The following is a 19,903-nucleotide window of genomic DNA, read 5'->3' as shown; positions in this document are numbered from 1 at the left end:
ACCATGAAACACTTTGTTAACTCTCTCATTCATTATTTCACATGGAAATAATTAAACAAAAGCTGTAAATAATTAAACTTAACTGCATGTACCTGACAATTCTGAAACACTCATCAAGTCATTATTTTTTAATTGATTTTTTAACTGTTCTGAAAAATGTGTCCACTAGGAATAACACAACAAGAAAAACTGATTTTACAAATCGCCAATGATCAACTTTTTAATCAAAGAATCAAATATTGCGAAGTACATGTAGCTGTTTCATTATATACAATATTGCACTTTACTTATTTGGACATATAAAGATTTTTTATATGGCATTTACCGGTAAACTGAACATTCATAAATAATTCAATTTCTTTAATGAATTAAACATGAGATAGCACTTAATTTGAAACATTGCTATAAGATTCCATTACATAATAGAGCATCTAAATCGAACTGGCTTCCCTTATTTAATATTATCTATTTTTCTAAGAAAACTTTCAATCCTAAGTCACATTTGTGGTAACGACCTACAGTAATGTTGTTGTCATAAATTGATTTCCCACTATATTAAACATGCATGAGTTGAACTACTTATCAACTTCAGGGAAAAAAACAACACCGGAAATCTCACCTCAAAAAGGCGAGGGATCTCTCGCCTTGAAAGATACGTTTTAGCGTCTTCCGTCGTCATCTTGCCACTACGGCACCTAACGAATACCTGTTCCTGGGCTGGAATTTTGCTTGATTGCTAAAAAACGTGCCACAAAATAGTTGACCCTGCAGTCTGACAACTTTTGTAGTTAAGGACAACAAACAAGCGCATGAACTTCCCAATATCAGGTCGAACAAATAGTTCCAAAATGAACCATTTCAAACTTATACGATTTTTATTAGATGAGTTTTATAAACTAAAACATCAGAGATACTTTCTATGAAATTTCATTTTTAATAATATTATTAGACTGGACTTAATCAAAAGAGCTTTTACATGGGAAAATGTGAATTATTGCGCCAGCAGCACGTCCTACTTTTTAAAATGGCTGCGCCCATGGCCGTCAAGAAAAATATGAATGCTTTTAAAATTATTGCGATAGGATGGTTGTCTATTCTTATGGCAACCTCATTTTCCAAGGTAATTCTTTATGACATATATCATTGAGATAAGATAACATCACTTATTTCACAAAAAAGACAAAAAATCCAAATATTCTTTTCCGGCGGGCACCTGTTGCTTTGTGAATTAGGTGGGTGGGGTATTATTTCTGAATCAACATTCCTTATTTGTCTTGGTAGTTTGGAGTTTTCCTTTGGTTTGAATTTGTTGTTTCCGTAATACTCAAGTGTTATTTTTACGCTAGAAATATTGTAATATTCAATGAAACATTACATTAAAGCCTGTGTGCATTCTTTGGCAGGAAATCAAGTTGACCAACTTGGGAATTTAAAGTATTATAAAGGTAAATACAAAGCAATAAATATCATATATCAGCCAGAATATGCTGTTGTCATTTGATTTTATCACTGACAACGTTGATAGATTTTAACACCCTCTAAACACAGACAACTGACCTCCTGATACTTGACTTTAGTAAGGCCTTCGACACCATGACGACTTCTATACAAGTTACAGCCCTACGGGATCTCCGTAGCCACAAACAGATGGATCAAGGCCTGATCCTCCAAATAATATGCCTTATTTATAGCAATCAGAATTTAAAAAATGAGCTAAGAAAACTTACATATGTTTTGATACATGATGCCAGAATCTCAATATCTTTCAATACCCTATTTCCAGGCAGTGGACATGGAAGATTTTTTCACTAGTGAGCATACTAACAACTGGGCTGTGCTTGTTGACACGTCGAGGTTCTGGTTCAACTACCGACATGTGGCAAATGTCCTCTCCATCTACAGAAGTGTGAAGAGACTCGGTATTCCTGACAGGTAGGGTACATGTGTATAAGCAGAATGTTTAACTCATTGACATTGGCTAAATTCATCTTAAAAAAACATTTTTTGTCAGTACGATAAGTTAAGTTGCTGAAATTATTTTAATTCCAACTATTTTTAACTTAATATACATAAAAATTTAGATGCATGGAAGTAAAACAGTAAGTTCTTTGTTATATGATGTTTATAACTATTGAATTTGATGCATCAAACGACATATGTTTTAGTAATAATAGTGTTTGTTTTACAGTCACATTATATTGATGGTAGCTGACGATATGGCCTGCAATCCAAGAAATCCAAGACCTGGTAACAACAATAAAAATATTCTTTAAATATCATTATTATATATAAATATTTTTGATAATTTTATCTAGAAACTTTAATTCTTAGAACTGATCCATGGCATAATGAAATTTACAAAACTTTTCTTATACACATGGATTGATGGACTTCTTATCAACATTCAATCAACGAAACTTTTCAGCCACTGTTTTCAACAATGCCAACGAGCAGATCAATGTGTATGGAGACGATGTGGAAGTGGATTACCGTGGTTACGAGGTCACTGTCGAGAACATTATCCGTGTTCTAACTGGGCGACTTCCTCCCAGCACCCCACGGTCTAAACGACTCCTGTCTGATGAAAATAGCAACATCTTGGTGTACATGACTGGTAAGGTTTTTACTGAACTCTGTTAACTAAAGTGTCAATTTTATAAACATACCGGTAATTGTTGTGTTTCAGAAGCTATTTGTACACAACATGTATAAAACTGGTTAATTCTTTGGTTTGGTCAAACTTAGCTGAAATATTTAATAATTGGTCAATATTTATTCAAATCTTGACTATTAACCAATTGAAGTACTTAAATTGGCAAACTACATTTGTAACAGAATTATAAACTGTGAACTACTAATCAAGGTTTTATACAATTGGATGCTCGGGTGGTTTCTTAGCACTTACAAATGGACAAAAATAATAATGGCAACAATATCTCTCTACACTGTACATCCATCAAAACTATTTATGCAATATCAGAAATAACTTGATACAACAGAACTGGTAGTCTACAGAAGAGGCATTAGGGTTATATTATAAAAGGTGAAGGGTCAAGGTTATTTTACAGGAATTACTGTGAAATCATTAATGTTCGTGGGGCATTAATGTTCGTGGTTTTCGTGGGTTGGGTGATCCACGAATTCAAGATCCCACGAAATATAAACCCTTTATTCACTTTTTCAATTGCCTTGTTACGTACATACTCTAGTATATTATTTACAGAGGTCGCAGTATACAGTGTTAAAACCTGTCTCACTGTATAACTTACGATCATTATTCTGTTAATATATTATAACTGCCTTTAACAAATAATGAACCAAATCAATTAAATGTGTTTTATGCAGCAAATGACAGTTATAAGCACGTGTTTAAACGTGTGCTGTTAATGAAAATCTCCAAGTTTACAAGATGTGCGTGATGAGTGTCCATACTCGATTTTTTTTATTTAATCAAATAATTAATCGATTACTAGTACATTGAAGGTTACTAAGCACCGAAGGTGACAATATATGCACCTTTTCGGTGTTTTCACAGTTTGCAAGATTCTTGATTGGCATTCAATGGCTTTCCCTATCTGTATTTATGATCAGAGTACATCTTCTTTTATTACCTTTATTCCCAATTAAATCGATAAGTGACATGGGTATATGCACTAATTGGCATGTTGTACCACATTAGCGAGTGTCATAAACCGAGTGACGTAGAAGACGGAAATCACGGGCCAGCGCGTGGATATTATGCAGACGATCTAGGACGATCGCATCTTCGATTTTTTTTTTAAAAAAATGAAAATCCACGAATTCAAGTACCCACGAATTTATTTTTTTTCGGCAATCCACGAAATTTCATGCCCACGAACATTAATGATTTCACAGTAGTATACAGACAGAATGTAACCCTGGTAAGAGCTACCTTGAATCATTAACATGTGCCAGTGTAAAGCATTGTCACATACGAGCCCAGCTTAAAGTCTCTTCTTGGACTACAGTTAGTACCTTAGTGATGAGGGGAGGGATTGAACCTATGACCCTTGGTTGACACTACGGTATCTTACCTTTAGACCACGGATACACCCCTCTACTGAAGAAACATTAATATTATATGAATAATATGATAACAGTTGATGGTTCAAGGGCATTCTTAACACTATTTGCTGTTGCAGGTCATGGTGGGGACGGGTTTCTCAAGTTCCAAGACGCAGAAGAGATTTCCAGTGTGGAACTGGCCGACGCCTTCGAGCAGATGTGGCAGAAAAGAAGGTACTATATTCTTTTTATTGTTGAACTTACTGGATAACTTTCTACATTTCTGCATGGTGACTATCATGCACTGCAGAATGTATTATATGAGACAAAGTTTTTGAAGATAAAAGATGTATTCTTAAAAAAAAGTATCCAGACTTGATATTGCAACAAGGCTAATATTATTTCATGTAGAATAACAGCAATATCATAACACCATTATTTTATGTAGAATATGGTAGCTACCAATATTATTGCATGTAGAATATGGTAATGAGGCAAACATCATGTAGAATATGATAATGAGGCCAACATTATGACATATGTAGAATATGGTAACAGGCCAACTTCATTACACATGGAATGTGGTAACAAGGCCAACATTATAACTATGACTACATGTTTGTTTTTTTACTGTAGGTACCATGAGGCATTCTTCATGATTGACACATGCCAGGCCGAGTCAATGTTCCAGAAGTTCTACTCTCCTAATATCCTTGCCGTGGCTAGCAGCAGGGTCGGGGAGGATTCCCTATCGGTATGTGTTCAATGTAGTAGGGTAGGGGAGGATTCCCTATCTGTATGTGGTCAATGTAGTAGGGTCAGGGAGGATTCCCTATCTGTATGTGGTCAATGTAGTAGGGTCAGGGAGGATACCCTATCTGTATGTGGTCAATGTAGCAGGGTCGGGGAGGATTCCCTATCGGTATGTGGTCAATGTAGTAGGATTGGGGAGGATTCCCTATGGGGATGTGGTCACTATAGCAGGGTCGGGGAGGATTCCCTATCAGAATGTGGTCAATGTAGCAGGGTTGGGGAGGTTTCCCTATCGGTATGTGGTCAATGTAGTAGGGTCGGGGATGATTCCCTATCAGTATGTGGTCGATGTAGTAGGGTCGGGGAGGATTCCCTATCAGTATGTGGTCAATGTAGTAGGTGAGCGGAGGATTCCCTATCAGTATGTGGTCAATGTAGCAGGGTTGGGGAGGATTCCCTATCAGTATGTGGTCAATGTAGCAGGGTTGGGGAGGATTCCCTATCAATATGTGGTCAATGTAGTAGGGTCGGGGAGGATTCCCTATCAGTATGTGGTCAATGTAGTAGGGTCGGGGATGATTCCCTATCAGTACCGTAAATGACTGGGTATAAGACGATATGGGGTATTAGACGCAGGGAAAAAAATCTGTGAAAAATCCGAGAAAAAAACTTTTAATCTATGTTTTTGGTTAAAAGACGCATAGAAAAAATGTCAAAATCGTCCGGCATTTTCAGCCACCATGTTTGTTGACAGTGACAAAAAAAAAAAATTCGTGAAAATGGCGATGGTTATCTTTAAAACCATACAACCATACTGTCGAGAATGAAAAGTTATGTGATGCAAAAAATATTTTGACAGTGCCCAACTTTGTTTTTTTATATGTAAGTTTGATTATTGTTTAATTCAATTTATTATTCAAAATAATATTGAATACCGTAATTCACAAGAGTTTGGACACCATAAATTAATTATTTTTTTCGCTCTCCGAATACATAGAAAATTATCATTTTTACATTTTATTTACATGTTTGTTTAACCTGCCTTTTTTCTTCATGTTTGGTTTTTACCACTTATTAATTTATCCGTAGTAATCAATGGTCATAAACTTATTTATTACGCCTATAAGTGTAAATCCTTCATGAAGTTAATTAAAACACCATTTTATACATGCACTGAACTGAATAAACACATTCTATTGGCTTCAGATTAAAGAGTCACACTGTGTGACGTCACATAACTTACAGTTATACCCACGAGGATCTCATGGGTAGCATGGACATTGCTATGCAAGTGTGGTACAAGTCTGAAAGCTTATTGGCAGATCATTTTACAAACATGCCATGTCGATGTTTTCTTAATCCCTTGATTGCCCTTGTTGTTTGTTTAATCCTCAAATAAATATATCACACTTCCTTTTCAACAGGCAATAAATCGTTTAGGATGGGTAGTAACTAATTAAATTGTCACAGTGGTGTATACGGTTAGGTAATCTAGCCAGGCATTGTAAAGATAAAAATCAATAATCTTCGTCTGTGAAACTTGGTAACTATGAAAGTTATGATTGATGTATTTGGGAAATAATTATGGGTGTCCAAATATTTAGAGTGTACGAACTCTTAGGTGAATTATCGTAACTTTAATCGAAAAATGTTTTTGTTGAAATTATAAACGTCTTACGATATACCGTATCCCGATCTTCAAGTGCCGTTTTAACCCGTATATACTCGATCAATATGACGCGAGTAACATCCCTTTCTACATGAATCTAAACAAACTCTCGGCTAGAAAAAAAGTTCAAAAAATTGTTACTGGGTATTATACGCAGGCATTTTTTTGCATCAAAATCTGAGGGAAAAAAGTGCGTCTAATACCCAGTCATTTACGGTATGTGTTCAATGTAGTAGGGTCCGGGAGGATTCCCTATCAGTATGTGGTCAATGAAGTAGGGTTGGGGAGGATTCCCTATCTGTATGTGTTCAATGTAGTAGGGTCGGGGAGGATTCCCTATCAGTATGTGTTCAATGTAGCAGGGTTGGGGAAGATTCCCTATCAGTATGTGGTCACTATAGCAGGGTCAGGGAGAGTTCCCTATTGGTATGTGGTCAATGTAGCAGGGTCGGGGAGGATTCCCTATCAGTATGTGGTCAATGTAGCAGGGTCAGGGAGGATTCCCTGTTGGTATGTGGTCAATGTAGCAGGGTCGGGGAAGATTCCCTATCAGTATGTGGTCAATGTAGCAGGGTCGGGGAGGATTCCCTATCAGTATGTGGTCAATGTAGTAGGGTCGGGGAGGATTCCCTATCAGTATGTGGTCACTGTAGTAGGATTGGGGAGGATTCCCTATGGGGATTTGGTCACTATAGCAGGGTCGGGGAGGATTCCCTATCAGAATGTGGTCAATGTAGCAGGGTCGGGGAGGTTTCCCTATCGGTATGAGGTCAATGTAGTAGGGTCAGGGAGGATTCCCTATCAGTATGTGGTCAATGTAGTAGGGTCGGGGAGGTTTCCCTATCGGTATGAGGTCAATGTAGTAGGGTCAGGGAGGATTCCCTATCAGTATGTGGTCAATGTAGCAGGGTCGGGGAGGATTCCCTATCAGTATATGGTCAATGTAGTAGGGTCAGGGAGGATTCCCTATCAGTATATGGTCAATGTAGTAGGGTCGGGGAGGATTCCCTATCAGTATATGGTCCATGTAGTAGGGTCGGGGAGGATTCCCTATTGGTATGTGTTCAATGTAGCAGGGTATGGGAGGATTCCCTATTGGTATGTGGTCAATGTAGCAGGGTCAGGGAGGATTCCCTATTGGTATGTGGTCAATGTAGCAGGGTCGGGGAGGATTCCCTATTGGTATGTGGTCAATGTAGTAGGGTTGGGGAGGATTCCCTATTGGTATGTGGTCAATGTAGCAGGGTCGGGGAGGATTCCCTATTGGTATGTGGTCAATGTAGTAGGGTCGGGGAGGATTCCCTATTGGTATGTGGTCAATGTAGTAGGGTTGGGGAGGATTCCCTATTGGTATGTGGTCAATGTAGCAGGGTCGGGGAGGATTCCCTATTGGTATGTGGTCAATGTAGTAGGGTCGGGGAGGATTCCCTATTGGTATGTGGTCAATGTAGTAGGGTCGGGGAGGATTCCCTATTGGTATGTGGTCAATGTAGTAGGGTCGGGGAGGATTCCCTATTGGTATGTGGTCAATGTAGCAGGGTCGGGGAGGATTCCCTATCTGTATATGTGGTCAATGTAGTAGGGTTGGGGAGGATTCCCTATCTGTATGTGGTCAATGTAGCAGGGTTGGGGAGGATTCCCTATCAGTATGTGGTCAATGTAGTAGGGTTGGGGAGGATTCCCTATTGGTATGTGGTCAATGTAGCAGGGTCGGGGAGGATTCCCTATTGGTATGTGGTCAATGTAGCAGGGTCAGGGAGGATTCCCTATTGGTATGTGGTCAATGTAGTAGGGTCAGGGAGGATTCCCTATCAGTATGTGGTCAATGAAGTAGGGTTGGGGAGGATTCCCTATCTGTATGTGTTCAATGTAGTAGGGTCGGGGAGGATTCCCTATCAGTATGTGTTCAATGTAGCAGGGTTGGGGAAGATTCCCTATCAGTATGTGGTCACTATAGCAGGGTCAGGGAGAGTTCCCTATTGGTATGTGGTCAATGTAGCAGGGTCGGGGAGGATTCCCTATCAGTATGTGGTCAATGTAGCAGGGTCAGGGAGGATTCCCTGTTGGTATGTGGTCAATGTAGCAGGGTCGGGGAAGATTCCCTATCAGTATGTGGTCAATGTAGCAGGGTCGGGGAGGATTCCCTATCAGTATGTGGTCAATGTAGTAGGGTCGGGGAGGATTCCCTATCAGTATGTGGTCACTGTAGTAGGATTGGGGAGGATTCCCTATGGGGATTTGGTCACTATAGCAGGGTCGGGGAGGATTCCCTATCAGAATGTGGTCAATGTAGCAGGGTTGGGGAGGTTTCCCTATCGGTATGAGGTCAATGTAGTAGGGTCAGGGAGGATTCCCTATCAGTATGTGGTCAATGTAGTAGGGTCGGGGAGGTTTCCCTATCGGTATGAGGTCAATGTAGTAGGGTCAGGGAGGATTCCCTATTAGTATGTGGTCAATGTAGCAGGGTCGGGGAGGATTCCCTATCAGTATATGGTCAATGTAGTAGGGTGGGGGAGGATTCCCTATCAGTATATGGTCAATGTAGTAGGGTCGGGGAGGATTCCCTATCAGTATATGGTCCATGTAGTAGGGTCGGGGAGGATTCCCTATTGGTATGTGTTCAATGTAGCAGGGTATGGGAGGATTCCCTATTGGTATGTGGTCAATGTAGCAGGGTCAGGGAGGATTCCCTATTGGTATGTGGTCAATGTAGCAGGGTCGGGGAGGATTCCCTATTGGTATGTGGTAAATGTAGTAGGGTTGGGGAGGATTCCCGATTGGTATGTGGTCAATGTAGCAGGGTCGGGGAGGATTCCCTATTGGTATGTGGTCAATGTAGTAGGGTCGGGGAGGATTCCCTATTGGTATGTGGTCAATGTAGTAGGGTTGGGGAGGATTCCTTATTGGTATGTGGTCAATGTAGTAGGGTCGGGGAGGATTCCCTATTGGTATGTGGTCAATGTAGTAGGGTCGGGGAAGATTCCCTATTGGTATGTGGTCAATGTAGCAGGGTCGGGGAGGATTCCCTATCTGTATGTGGTCAATGTAGTAGGGTTGGGGAGGATTCCCTATTGGTATGTGGTCAATGTAGCAGGGTTGGGGAGGATTCCCTATCAGTATATGGTCCATGTAGTAGGGTTGGGGAGGATTCCCTATTGGTATGTGTTCAATGTAGCAGGGTATGGGAGGATTCCCTATTGGTATGTGGTCAATGTAGCAGGGTCAGGGAGGATTCCCTATTGGTATGTGGTCAATGTAGCAGGGTCGGGGAGGATTCCCTATTGGTATGTGGTAAATGTAGTAGGGTTGGGGAGGATTCCCGATTGGTATGTGGTCAATGTAGCAGGGTCGGGGAGGATTCCCTATTGGTATGTGGTCAATGTAGTAGGGTCGGGGAGGATTCCCTATTGGTATGTGGTCAATGTAGTAGGGTTGGGGAGGATTCCCTATTGGTATGTGGTCAATGTAGTAGGGTCGGGGAAGATTCCCTATTGGTATGTGGTCAATGTAGCAGGGTCGGGGAGGATTCCCTATCTGTATGTGGTCAATGTAGTAGGGTTGGGGAGGATTCCCTATTGGTATGTGGTCAATGTAGCAGGGTTGGGGAGGATTCCCTATCAGTATGTGGTCAATGTAGTAGGGTTGGGGAGGATTCCCTATTGGTATGTGGTCAATGTAGCAGGGTCGGGGAGGATTCCCTATTGGTATGTGGTCAATGTAGCAGGGTCAGGGAGGATTCCCTATTGGTATGTGGTCAATGTAGTAGGGTCGGGGAGGATTCCCTATCAGTATGTGGTCAATGTAGCAGGGTCGGGGAGGATTCCCTATTGGTATGTGGTCAATGTAGAAGAGTCAGGGAGGATTCCCTATCAGTATGTGGTCAATGTAGCAGGGTCGGGGAGGATTCCCTATTGGTATGTGGTCAATGTAGCAGGGTCAGGGAGGATTCCCTATTGGTATGTGGTCAATGTAGTAGGGTCGGGGAGGATTCCCTATCAGTATGTGGTCAATGTAGCAGGGTTGGGGAGGATTCCCTATTGGTATGTGGTCAATGTAGTAGGGTCAGGGAGGATTCCCTATCAGTATGTGGTCAATGTAGCAGGGTTGGGGAGGATTCCCTATTGGTATGTGGTCAATGTAGTAGGGTCAGGGAGGATTCCCTATCAGTATGTGGTCAATGTAGCAGGGTCGGGGAGGATTCCCTATTTGTATGTGGTCAATGTAGCAGGGTCGGGGAGGATTCCCTATTGGTATGTGGTCAATGTAGCAGGGTCGGGGAGGATTCCTTATTGGTATGTGGTCAATGTAGTAGGGTCAGGGAGGATTCCCTATTGGTATGTGGTCAATGTAGTAGGGTCAGGGAGGATTCCCTATCAGTATGTGGTCAATGTAGCAGGGTCGGGGAGGATTCCCTATTGGTATGTGGTCAATGTAGTAGGGTTGGGGAGGATTCCCTATTGGTATGTGGTCAATGTAGCAGGGTCGGGGAGGATTCCCTATTGGTATGTGGTCAATGTAGTAGGGTCGGGGAGGATTCCCTATCAGTATGTGGTCAATGTAGTAGGTGAGCGGAGGATTCCCTATCAGTATGTGGTCAATGTAGCAGGGTTGGGGAGGATTCCCTATCAGTATGTGGTCGATGTAGTAGGGTCAGGGAGGATTCCCTATCAGTATGTGGTCAATGTAGCAGGGTTGGGGAGGATTCCCTATCAGTATGTGGTCAATGTAGTAGGGTCAGGGAGGATTCCCTATCTGTATGTGGTCAATGTAGCAGGGTTAGGGAAGATTCCCTTTCTGTATGTGGTCGATGTAGTAGGGTCGGGGAGGATTACCTATCAGTATGTGGTCAATGTAGCAGGGTTGGGGAAGATTCCCTTTCTGTATGTGGTCAATGTAGTAGGGTTGGGGAGGATTCCCTATCTGTATGTGGTCAATGTAGTAGGGTCAGGGAGGATTCCCTATCAGTATGTGGTCAATGTAGCAGGGTTGGGGAAGATTCCCTATCTGTATGTGGTCGATGTAGTAGGGTCGGGGAGGATTCCCTATCAGTTTGTGGTCAATGTAGTATGGTCAGGGAGGATTCCCTATCAGTATGTGGTCAATGTAGCAGGGTTGGGGAGGATTCCCTATCAGTATGTGGTTAATGTATTAGGGTCGTGGAGGATTCCCTATCAGTATGTGGTCAATGTAGCAGGGTCGGGGAGGATTCCCTGTCAGTATGTGGTCAATGTAGTAGGGTCAGGGAGGATTCCCTATCTGTATGTGGTCAATGTAGCAGGGTTGGGGAAGATTCCCTTTCTATATGTGGTCGATGTAGTAGGGTCGGGGAGGATTACCTATCAGTATGTGGTCAATGTAGCAGGGTTGGGGAAGATTCCCTCTCTGTATGTGGTCAATGTAGTAGGGTTGGGGAGGATTCCCTATCTGTATGTGGTCAATGTAGTACGGTCAGGGAGGATTCCCTATCAGTATGTGGTCAATGTAGCATGGTTGGGGAAGATTCCCTATCTGTATGTGGTCGATGTAGTAGGGTCAGGGAGGATTCCGTATCTGTATGTGGTCAATGTAGCAGGGTCGGGGAGGATTTCCTATCTGTATGTGGTCACTGTAGTAGGGTTGGGGAGGATTCCCTATCTGTATGTGGTCAATGTAGTAGGGTCAGGGAGGATTCCCTATCAGTATGTGGTCAATGTAGCAGGGTTGGGGAAGATTCCCTATCTGTATGTGGTCGATGTAGTAGGGTCAGGGAGGATTCCCTATCAGTATGTGGTCGATGTAGTAGGGTCAGGGAGGATTCCCTATCAGTATGTGGTCAATGTAGCAGGGTCGGGGAGGATTCCCTATCTGTATGTGGTCAATGTAGTAGGGTCGGGGAGGATTCCCTATTGGTATGTGTTCAATGTAGCAGGGTATGGGAGGATTCCCTATCAGTATGTGGTCAATGTAGCAGGGTTGGGGAGGATTCCCTATCAGTATGTGGTCAATGTAGCAGGGTTGGGGAGGATTCCCTATCAGTATGTGGTCAATGTAGCAGGGTTGGGGAGGATTCCCTATCAGTATGTGGTCAATGTAGCAGGGTCCGGGAGGATTCCCTATCAGTATGTGGTCAATGTAGCAGGGTATGGGAGGATTTCCTATTGGTATGTGTTCAATGTAGCAGGGTTGGGGAGGATTCCCTATCAGTATGTGGTCAATGTAGCAGGGTTGGGGAGGATTCCCTATCAGTATGTGGTCAATGTAGCAGGGTTGGGGAGGATTCCCTATCAGTATGTGGTCAATGTAGCAGGGTTGAGGAGGATTCCCTATCAGTATGTGGTCAATGTAGCAGGGTCGGGGAGGATTCCCTATCAGTATGTGGTCAATGTAGCAGGGTATGGGAGGATTCCCTATCAGTATGTGGTCAATGTAGTAGGGTCGGGGAGGATTCCCTATCAGTATGTGGTCAATGTAGCAGGGTATGGGAGGATTCCCTATCAGTATGTGGTCAATGTAGTAGAGTTCGGGAGGATTCCCTATCAGTTTGAGGTCAATGTAGTAGGGTCAGGGAGGATTCCCTATCAGTATGTGGTCAATGTAGCAGGGTCAGGGAGGATTCCCTATCAGTATGTGGTCAATGTAGTAGGGTCGGGGAGGATTCCCTATTGGTACGTGTTCAATGTAGTAGGGTTGGGGAGGATTCCCTATCAGTATGTGGTCAATGTAGCAGGGTTGGGGAAGATTCCCTATCTGTATGTGGTCGATGTAGTAGGGTCAGGGAGGATTCCCTATCAGTATGTGGTCAATGTAGCAGGGTTGGGGAAGATTCCCTATCTGTATGTGGTCGATGTAGTAGGGTCGGGGAGGATTCCCTATCAGTTTGTGGTCAATGTAGTAGGGTAGGGGAGGATTCCCTATCAGTATGTGGTCAATGTAGCAGGGTCGGGGAGGATTCCCTATCAGTATGTTGTTAATGTAGTAGGGTCGGGGAGGATTCCCTATCAGTATGTGGTCAATGTAGCAGGGTCGGGGAGGATTCCCTATCAGTATATGGTCACTATAGCAGGGTCGGGGAGGATTCCCTTTCAGTATGTGGTCACTAGAGCAGGGTCGGGAGGATTCCCTATCAGTATGTGGTCAATGTAGTAGGGTTGGGGAGGATTCCCTATCTGTATGTGGTCAATGTAGCAGGGTCGGGGAGGATTGCCTATCAGTATGTGGTCAATGTAGCAGGGTTGGGGAGGATTCCCTATCGGTATGTGGTCAATGTAGCAGGGTCGGGGAGGATTCCCTATCAGTATGTGGTCAATGTAGTAGGGTTGGGGAGGATTCCCTATTGGTATGTGGTCAATGTAGCAGGGTCGGGGAGGATTCCCTATTGGTATGTGGTCAATGTAGTAGGGTCGGGGAGGATTCCCTATCAGTATGTGGTCAATGTAGTAGGTGAGCTGAGGATTCCCTATCAGTATGTGGTCAATGTAGCAGGGTTGGGGAGGATTCCCTATCAGTATGTGGTCGATGTAGTAGGGTCAGGGAGGATTCCCTATCAGTATGTGGTCAATGTAGCAGGGTTGGGGAGGATTCCCTATCAGTATGTGGTCAATGTAGTAGGGTCAGGGAGGATTCCCTATCTGTATGTGGTCAATGTAGCAGGGTTGGGGAAGATTCCCTTTCTGTATGTGGTCGATGTAGTAGGGTCGGGGAGGATTACCTATCAGTATGTGGTCAATGTAGCAGGGTTGGGGAAGATTCCCTTTCTGTATGTGGTCAATGTAGTAGGGTTGGGGAGGATTCCCTATCTGTATGTGGTCAATGTAGTAGGGTCAGGGAGGATTCCCTATCAGTATGTGGTCAATGTAGCAGGGTTGGGGAAGATTCCCTATCTGTATGTGGTCGATGTAGTAGGGTCGGGGAGGATTCCCTATCAGTTTGTGGTCAATGTAGTATGGTCAGGGAGGATTCCCTATCAGTATGTGGTCAATGTAGCAGGGTTGGGGAGGATTCCCTATCAGTATGTGGTTAATGTATTAGGGTCGGGGAGGATTCCCTATCAGTATGTGGTCAATGTAGCAGGGTCGGGGAGGATTCCCTGTCAGTATGTGGTCAATGTAGTAGGGTCAGGGAGGATTCCCTATCTGTATGTGGTCAATGTAGCAGGGTTGGGGAAGATTCCCTTTCTATATGTGGTCGATGTAGTAGGGTCGGGGAGGATTACCTATCAGTATGTGGTCAATGTAGCAGGGTTGGGGAAGATTCCCTCTCTGTATGTGGTCAATGTAGTAGGGTTGGGGAGGATTCCCTATCTGTATGTGGTCAATGTAGTAGGGTCAGGGAGGATTCCCTATCAGTATGTGGTCAATGTAGCATGGTTGGGGAAGATTCCCTATCTGTATGTGGTCGATGTAGTAGGGTCAGGGAGGATTCCGTATCTGTATGTGTTCAATGTAGCAGGGTCGGGGAGGATTTCCTATCTGTATGTGGTCACTGTAGTAGGGTTGGGGAGGATTCCCTATCTGTATGTGGTCAATGTAGTAGGGTCAGGGAGGATTCCCTATCAGTATGTGGTCAATGTAGCAGGGTTGGGGAAGATTCCCTATCTGTATGTGGTCGATGTAGTAGGGTCAGGGAGGATTCCCTATCAGTATGTGGTCAATGTAGTAGGGTCAGGGAGGATTCCCTATCAGTATGTGGTCAATGTAGCAGGGTCGGGGAGGATTCCCTATCTGTATGTGGTCAATGTAGTAGGGTCGGGGAGGATTCCCTATTGGTATGTGTTCAATGTAGCAGGGTATGGGAGGATTCCCTATCAGTATGTGGTCAATGTAGCAGGGTTGGGGAGGATTCCCTATCAGTATGTGGTCAATGTAGCAGGGTTGGGGAGGATTCCCTATCAGTATGTGGTCAATGTAGCAGGGTTGGGGAGGATTCCCTATCAGTATGTGGTCAATGTAGCAGGGTCCGGGAGGATTCCCTATCAGTATGTGGTCAATGTAGCAGGGTATGGGAGGATTCCCTATTGGTATGTGTTCAATGTAGCAGGGTTGGGGAGGATTCCCTATCAGTATGTGGTCAATGTAGCAGGGTTGGGGAGGATTCCCTATCAGTATGTGGTCAATGTAGCAGGGTTGGGGAGGATTCCCTATCAGTATGTGGTCAATGTAGCAGGGTCGGGGAGGATTCCCTATCAGTATGTGGTCAATGTAGCAGGGTCGGGGAGGATTCCCTATCAGTATGTGGTCAATGTAGCAGGGTATGGGAGGATTCCCTATCAGTATGTGGTCAATGTAGTAGGGTCGGGGAGGATTCCCTATCAGTATGTGGTCAATGTAGCAGGGTATGGGAGGATTCCCTATCAGTATGTGGTCAATGTAGTAGAGTTCGGGAGGATTCCCTATCAGTTTGAGGTCAATGTAGTAGGGTCAGGGAGGATTCCCTATCAGTATGTGGTCAATGTAGCAGGGTCAGGGAGGATTCCCTATCAGTATGTGGTCAATGTAGTAGGGTCGGGGAGGATTCCCTATTGGTACGTGTTCAATGTAGTAGGGTTGGGGAGGATTCCCTATCAGTATGTGGTCAATGTAGCAGGGTTGGGGAAGATTCCCTATCTGTATGTGGTCGATGTAGTAGGGTCAGGGAGGATTCCCTATCAGTATGTGGTCAATGTAGCAGGGTTGGGGAAGATTCCCTATCTGTATGTGGTCGATGTAGTAGGGTCGGGGAGGATTCCCTATCAGTTTGTGGTCAATGTAGTAGGGTCAGGGAGGATTCCCTATCAGTATGTGGTCAATGTAGCAGGGTCGGGGAGGATTCCCTATCAGTATGTTGTTAATGTAGTAGGGTCGGGGAGGATTCCCTATCAGTATGTGGTCAATGTAGCAGGGTCGGGGAGGATTCCCTATCAGTATATGGTCACTATAGCAGGGTCGGGGAGGATTCCCTTTCAGTATGTGGTCACTAGAGCAGGGTCGGGAGGATTCCCTATCAGTATGTGGTCAATGTAGTAGGGTTGGGGAGGATTCCCTATCTGTATGTGGTCAATGTAGCAGGGTCGGGGAGGATTGCCTATCAGTATGTGGTCAATGTAGCAGGGTTGAGGAGGATTCCCTATCGGTATGTGGTCAATGTAGCAGGGTCGGGGAGGATTCCCTATCAGTATGTGGTCAATGTAATAGGGTCGGGGAGCATTCCCTATCAGTATGTGGTCAATGAAGCAGGGTCGGGGAGGATTCCCTATCAGTATGTGGTCAATGTAGCAGGGTATGGGAGGATTCCCTGTCTGTGTGTGGTGAATGTAGTAGGTGAGGGGAATATCCCTTTCGGTATGTGGTCAATGTAGTAGGGTCAGGGAGGTTTCCCTATCGGTGAAACTTGGTATGAAGAAAGAAGGCCATAAGACAATTATGCACATATAAATCGTTGTTAGTCTGGCAACAACAAAACTGGTAGGGGATTATTGTATTGCTAGGGATACACTGGGCTTTTGTTAGCTAAACTCTCCTACTGTGTTCTGTGGCAGTGTTTGAGGGGACTTAATCGGTAAGTGATTAATGCACTAGTATAAACAGTTGAAAGAGGGGAGGTGAAAGGTTAACATGCTTTCCCAACATCCAGGCCATGTCTAGCAGCAGAGTGGAAGAGGGCTGTATATTTCATCTTCTGAAACATGCATTAAGGTAGTCATGTGGAGTCAGTTAGATCCTATTATGAGCTGTTTGCAGAACTGAATTCTTATGGAGCCTTATTTCAGTAAATTTACTCCACCTTTAGAAAACGGGGAATTTTCAGGCTTGTGGTTATTTCAACCACCGCCATGCTCTGATCAAGTCATTTTCTAATCACTCATTATATTGTATTTTTGTGTTTTCAGCACCATGTTGACCCTTCAATCGGAGTGTACGTGATAGACAGGTACACATACTACGCCCTTGAGTTCCTGGAGAGGGTTGAACCAAACAGTAAGAAAACCATGGGACAATTTGTAAGTAGGTTAAGGACAATCATGGATTAGTTAAGGGCTATTCCAGTTAAACATATAACCTACGGGGGAATGCATTTAAGAAAATTTACAATTTTGGAGTTCATATTACCTAAAAAGACACCCACCCATATTATATGAAGATAATTGCCTTCCCCCGTGGGTTGTATGTTTTACTGGAATAGCCCTAAGGGGATTCAAGAATTTGTTGGCAATAATAAAATTAAAAAATATTCTTTTGCTTTCTCTTATTAACAATAGATACACAGTACAACAGAGTTTTGTAAACCCCAGCCTTTAATTATTCAATTTTCAATAATGTAACTAATGCTTTGTAGAGCTTGATTTGTGATTTTTTCAGTATTTATTGTCTGTTTGTGGTATGTCAATGTCATTAAAATGAGCCTTTTGTACACATTACAGACAAAATTATTAATTTCGATGTCTGTCCCAATAAAACAAGAATGAGTATGTATTTAAATTTAGATATTTTACTAACTTGTGTGTTTCATTCTAGCTACAAGTGTGCCCCAAGAGCCAGTGTGTATCAACCGTGTCATATCGTACCGATCTATTCCGCCGTGACCCGTCGAAAGTCCTTCTTACAGACTTCTTTGGAAGTGTGAGAAATGTGGAACTACTTACAGAAACCATGGACTTCAGCAATGTCACAATGCCACAGACTTGCAGGTAGGGAAATTGTTGGGATTTTAGATTATCATTATGTATATTTATTTGTTTAGAGATGTCTTTCCTTTACCAGGTAATACTGACTGGTAATCTTAAGTTTTTCATGTTTCTGTACAATTGTCCTGAATTATCTGTGGATATGTTGCTTATTTCAGCTCATTCAAGTTTAAGTTTTCTGCATTAAGTAAAATTTTATGATGTGATTGACTGTAAGACGGTATTATTTGGATTCAGGAAGATTTTTTTCCATCACAACATCGCTTTTTACTTCAAAACTTGATCTAAGTGCATTTCTTATCAATGTTTGTGTTCTCCGTAAGTTCCCCATGTTCATGTATATATTTCTGTTTTCACCCATCTAGCAAAGAAAGCTGTGGATCCCAAGCCAATCAAGAGTCCAGCCGACCCCTCAAGTACGCGGAACAGTTCCCGATGCCCACCTGATGTCCACAGGACCACTTTACTTTAGATTTTAATCAGATGGTGTAATCCAATGACAAGCTCAAACTGTGCGTTCTCTCATGTGCTTAAAATTAAATGTTCTTAAAATACTATACATGAACAGATGGACCGGAGTTATACTTCACAATGTCCGCATTATGTTACCTGGTAGAGGACAACAGCTTTTTGTATAAAACTGCTTAAGTCTTTGGTTTGGTTAAAGTTGGCCAAAGTATTTACTGATTGGTCAATTATTAAATTATCTGAAAATAATATTGCAAACAAGCCTAAAGATAACATGTGAACAACTTATTCATTTTTTTATAATTGGCTCCAGATTGAGAGTTAAGATTTATTATTTATATGGTCGGATTATGGTAAACCATGTGCTCAAAATCGTATGTTTGGTCTCTGGCTTTGTCACAAATTCTTATAGTAAAATCAAAATACATTATTGAGGATCATTGTCAGTGCATGTAATTTCCCATTTGTTGTGACGCTTCACAGAATTTATGGCCCGGAGTAAGGTGCTTTAGTATGTTAATGATTTTAATAATGATTTTGCACCTAAAACCAAGGGAATCTCTTCTGTCTTGATAACAGATACTGAGAATTAAAATTGATTCATGCGTTGGACAATGATATGTCATAGTTGAGAACCATTTTGTTTCTTTATTTCTACCGGTAGCTAATTGTTATGAAAAAAACACCTGATATGTGACAGATTGCCTTACTTTATGCGTTATAATACATAGACATATTATCTTTATAGAATCGTTTATGTGTTTAAAAAAATGATGCTGTTGTGCACTTTTGATCAAACTTTATTATTTTCTATGTTGTTGGTGATTTTTTTAATTACTTGTGAATGATATTTAGTGTATTAGAAATATTTTATCTTGTATGAACAGTAATAGTCCAGTCAGATCGTCACAAGAATGCATCAGACATTGGGAAAAGCATGACACTTGGAACACATGTAATTAGACCAATCGTAAACATTTGTTGACCAAGAACTAGTTTGTGTCTGTCAATATGGCTAAATGCTGACCATCTTGGAAAATGCGTATGGCATTATTTTGAAGTTCAACTTATCCATTATTACTGTATTTTCATTCCAAATTTGTTTAAATGATTATATTTATTACAGTTCTTTTTTCCATAAGCCACATAACATTTTATAAGTGTGCAATATTTTGAAAATAAATGAACTCTTGTAGTCTGTATATTGTGTTTTACTAACTGGAACCCAGGAATGTTATGCTTGATGGAATAATTATTATATTCGTGTAGAAATTGCACTGTCGGTCTCTTAGTCAGTCCTTACTTAATACTTGACAGCATTGTAGGGCTTGATGTGAATGTGTTGTGCA

At 42.4% G+C, this 19,903-nt stretch overlaps 2 protein-coding genes across 11 annotated transcripts in view; one reads left to right on the top strand and one right to left on the bottom strand.

The window, feature by feature from the left end:
- The window catches only part of LOC128222800 (adenylate kinase isoenzyme 5-like), a 48,345-nt gene extending 47,554 nt beyond the window's left edge, over positions 1-791 (bottom strand). For 6 of the 10 annotated variants that reach the window (XM_052931917.1, XM_052931919.1, XM_052931921.1 and 3 more), the window contains exon 1: positions 620-790. In XM_052931917.1, coding sequence (XP_052787877.1) covers positions 620-679 — 60 coding nt within the window. In that variant the 5' untranslated portion in view covers positions 680-790. Of the gene's footprint in view, positions 1-619 lie in introns of all 10 variants that reach the window. The other 4 variants (XM_052931915.1, XM_052931912.1, XM_052931913.1 and 1 more) reach the window with 1 other exon arrangement.
- A 211-nt stretch (positions 792-1,002) lies between these two features.
- LOC128222801 (GPI-anchor transamidase-like) lies at positions 1,003-19,756 on the top strand. Its single transcript, XM_052931923.1, has 9 exons — positions 1,003-1,120; positions 1,784-1,932; positions 2,189-2,247; positions 2,426-2,614; positions 4,164-4,260; positions 4,663-4,780; positions 17,292-17,402; positions 17,917-18,089; positions 18,452-19,756. The coding sequence occupies exons 1-9, from the start codon at positions 1,025-1,027 to the stop codon at positions 18,531-18,533; spliced, it is 1,074 nt and encodes a 357-aa protein (XP_052787883.1). The 5' UTR covers positions 1,003-1,024; the 3' UTR covers positions 18,534-19,756.
- Positions 19,757-19,903: the final 147 nt, after the last annotated feature.

This window comes from Mya arenaria, chromosome 17 (genome assembly GCF_026914265.1).
Source record: "Mya arenaria isolate MELC-2E11 chromosome 17, ASM2691426v1".
In the NCBI taxonomy this organism is placed as follows: domain Eukaryota; kingdom Metazoa; phylum Mollusca; class Bivalvia; order Myida; family Myidae; genus Mya; species Mya arenaria.
This window is presented reverse-complemented; position numbering and strand designations above follow the sequence as displayed.

What these genes read in the sequence shown, in the direction of transcription:
- LOC128222801 (XM_052931923.1), top strand. Translation starts at nt 1,025, where the DNA reads ATGGCTGCGCCCATGGCCGTCAAGAAAAATATGAATGCTTTTAAAATT. An exon ending in AGACTCGGTATTCCTGACAG is followed by an intron (nt 1,933 to 2,188) that starts GTAGGGTACATG and finishes TTTGTTTTACAG; the next exon opens with TCACATTATATTGATGGTAG. An exon ending in CATCTTGGTGTACATGACTG is followed by an intron (nt 2,615 to 4,163) that starts GTAAGGTTTTTA and finishes TTGCTGTTGCAG; the next exon opens with GTCATGGTGGGGACGGGTTT.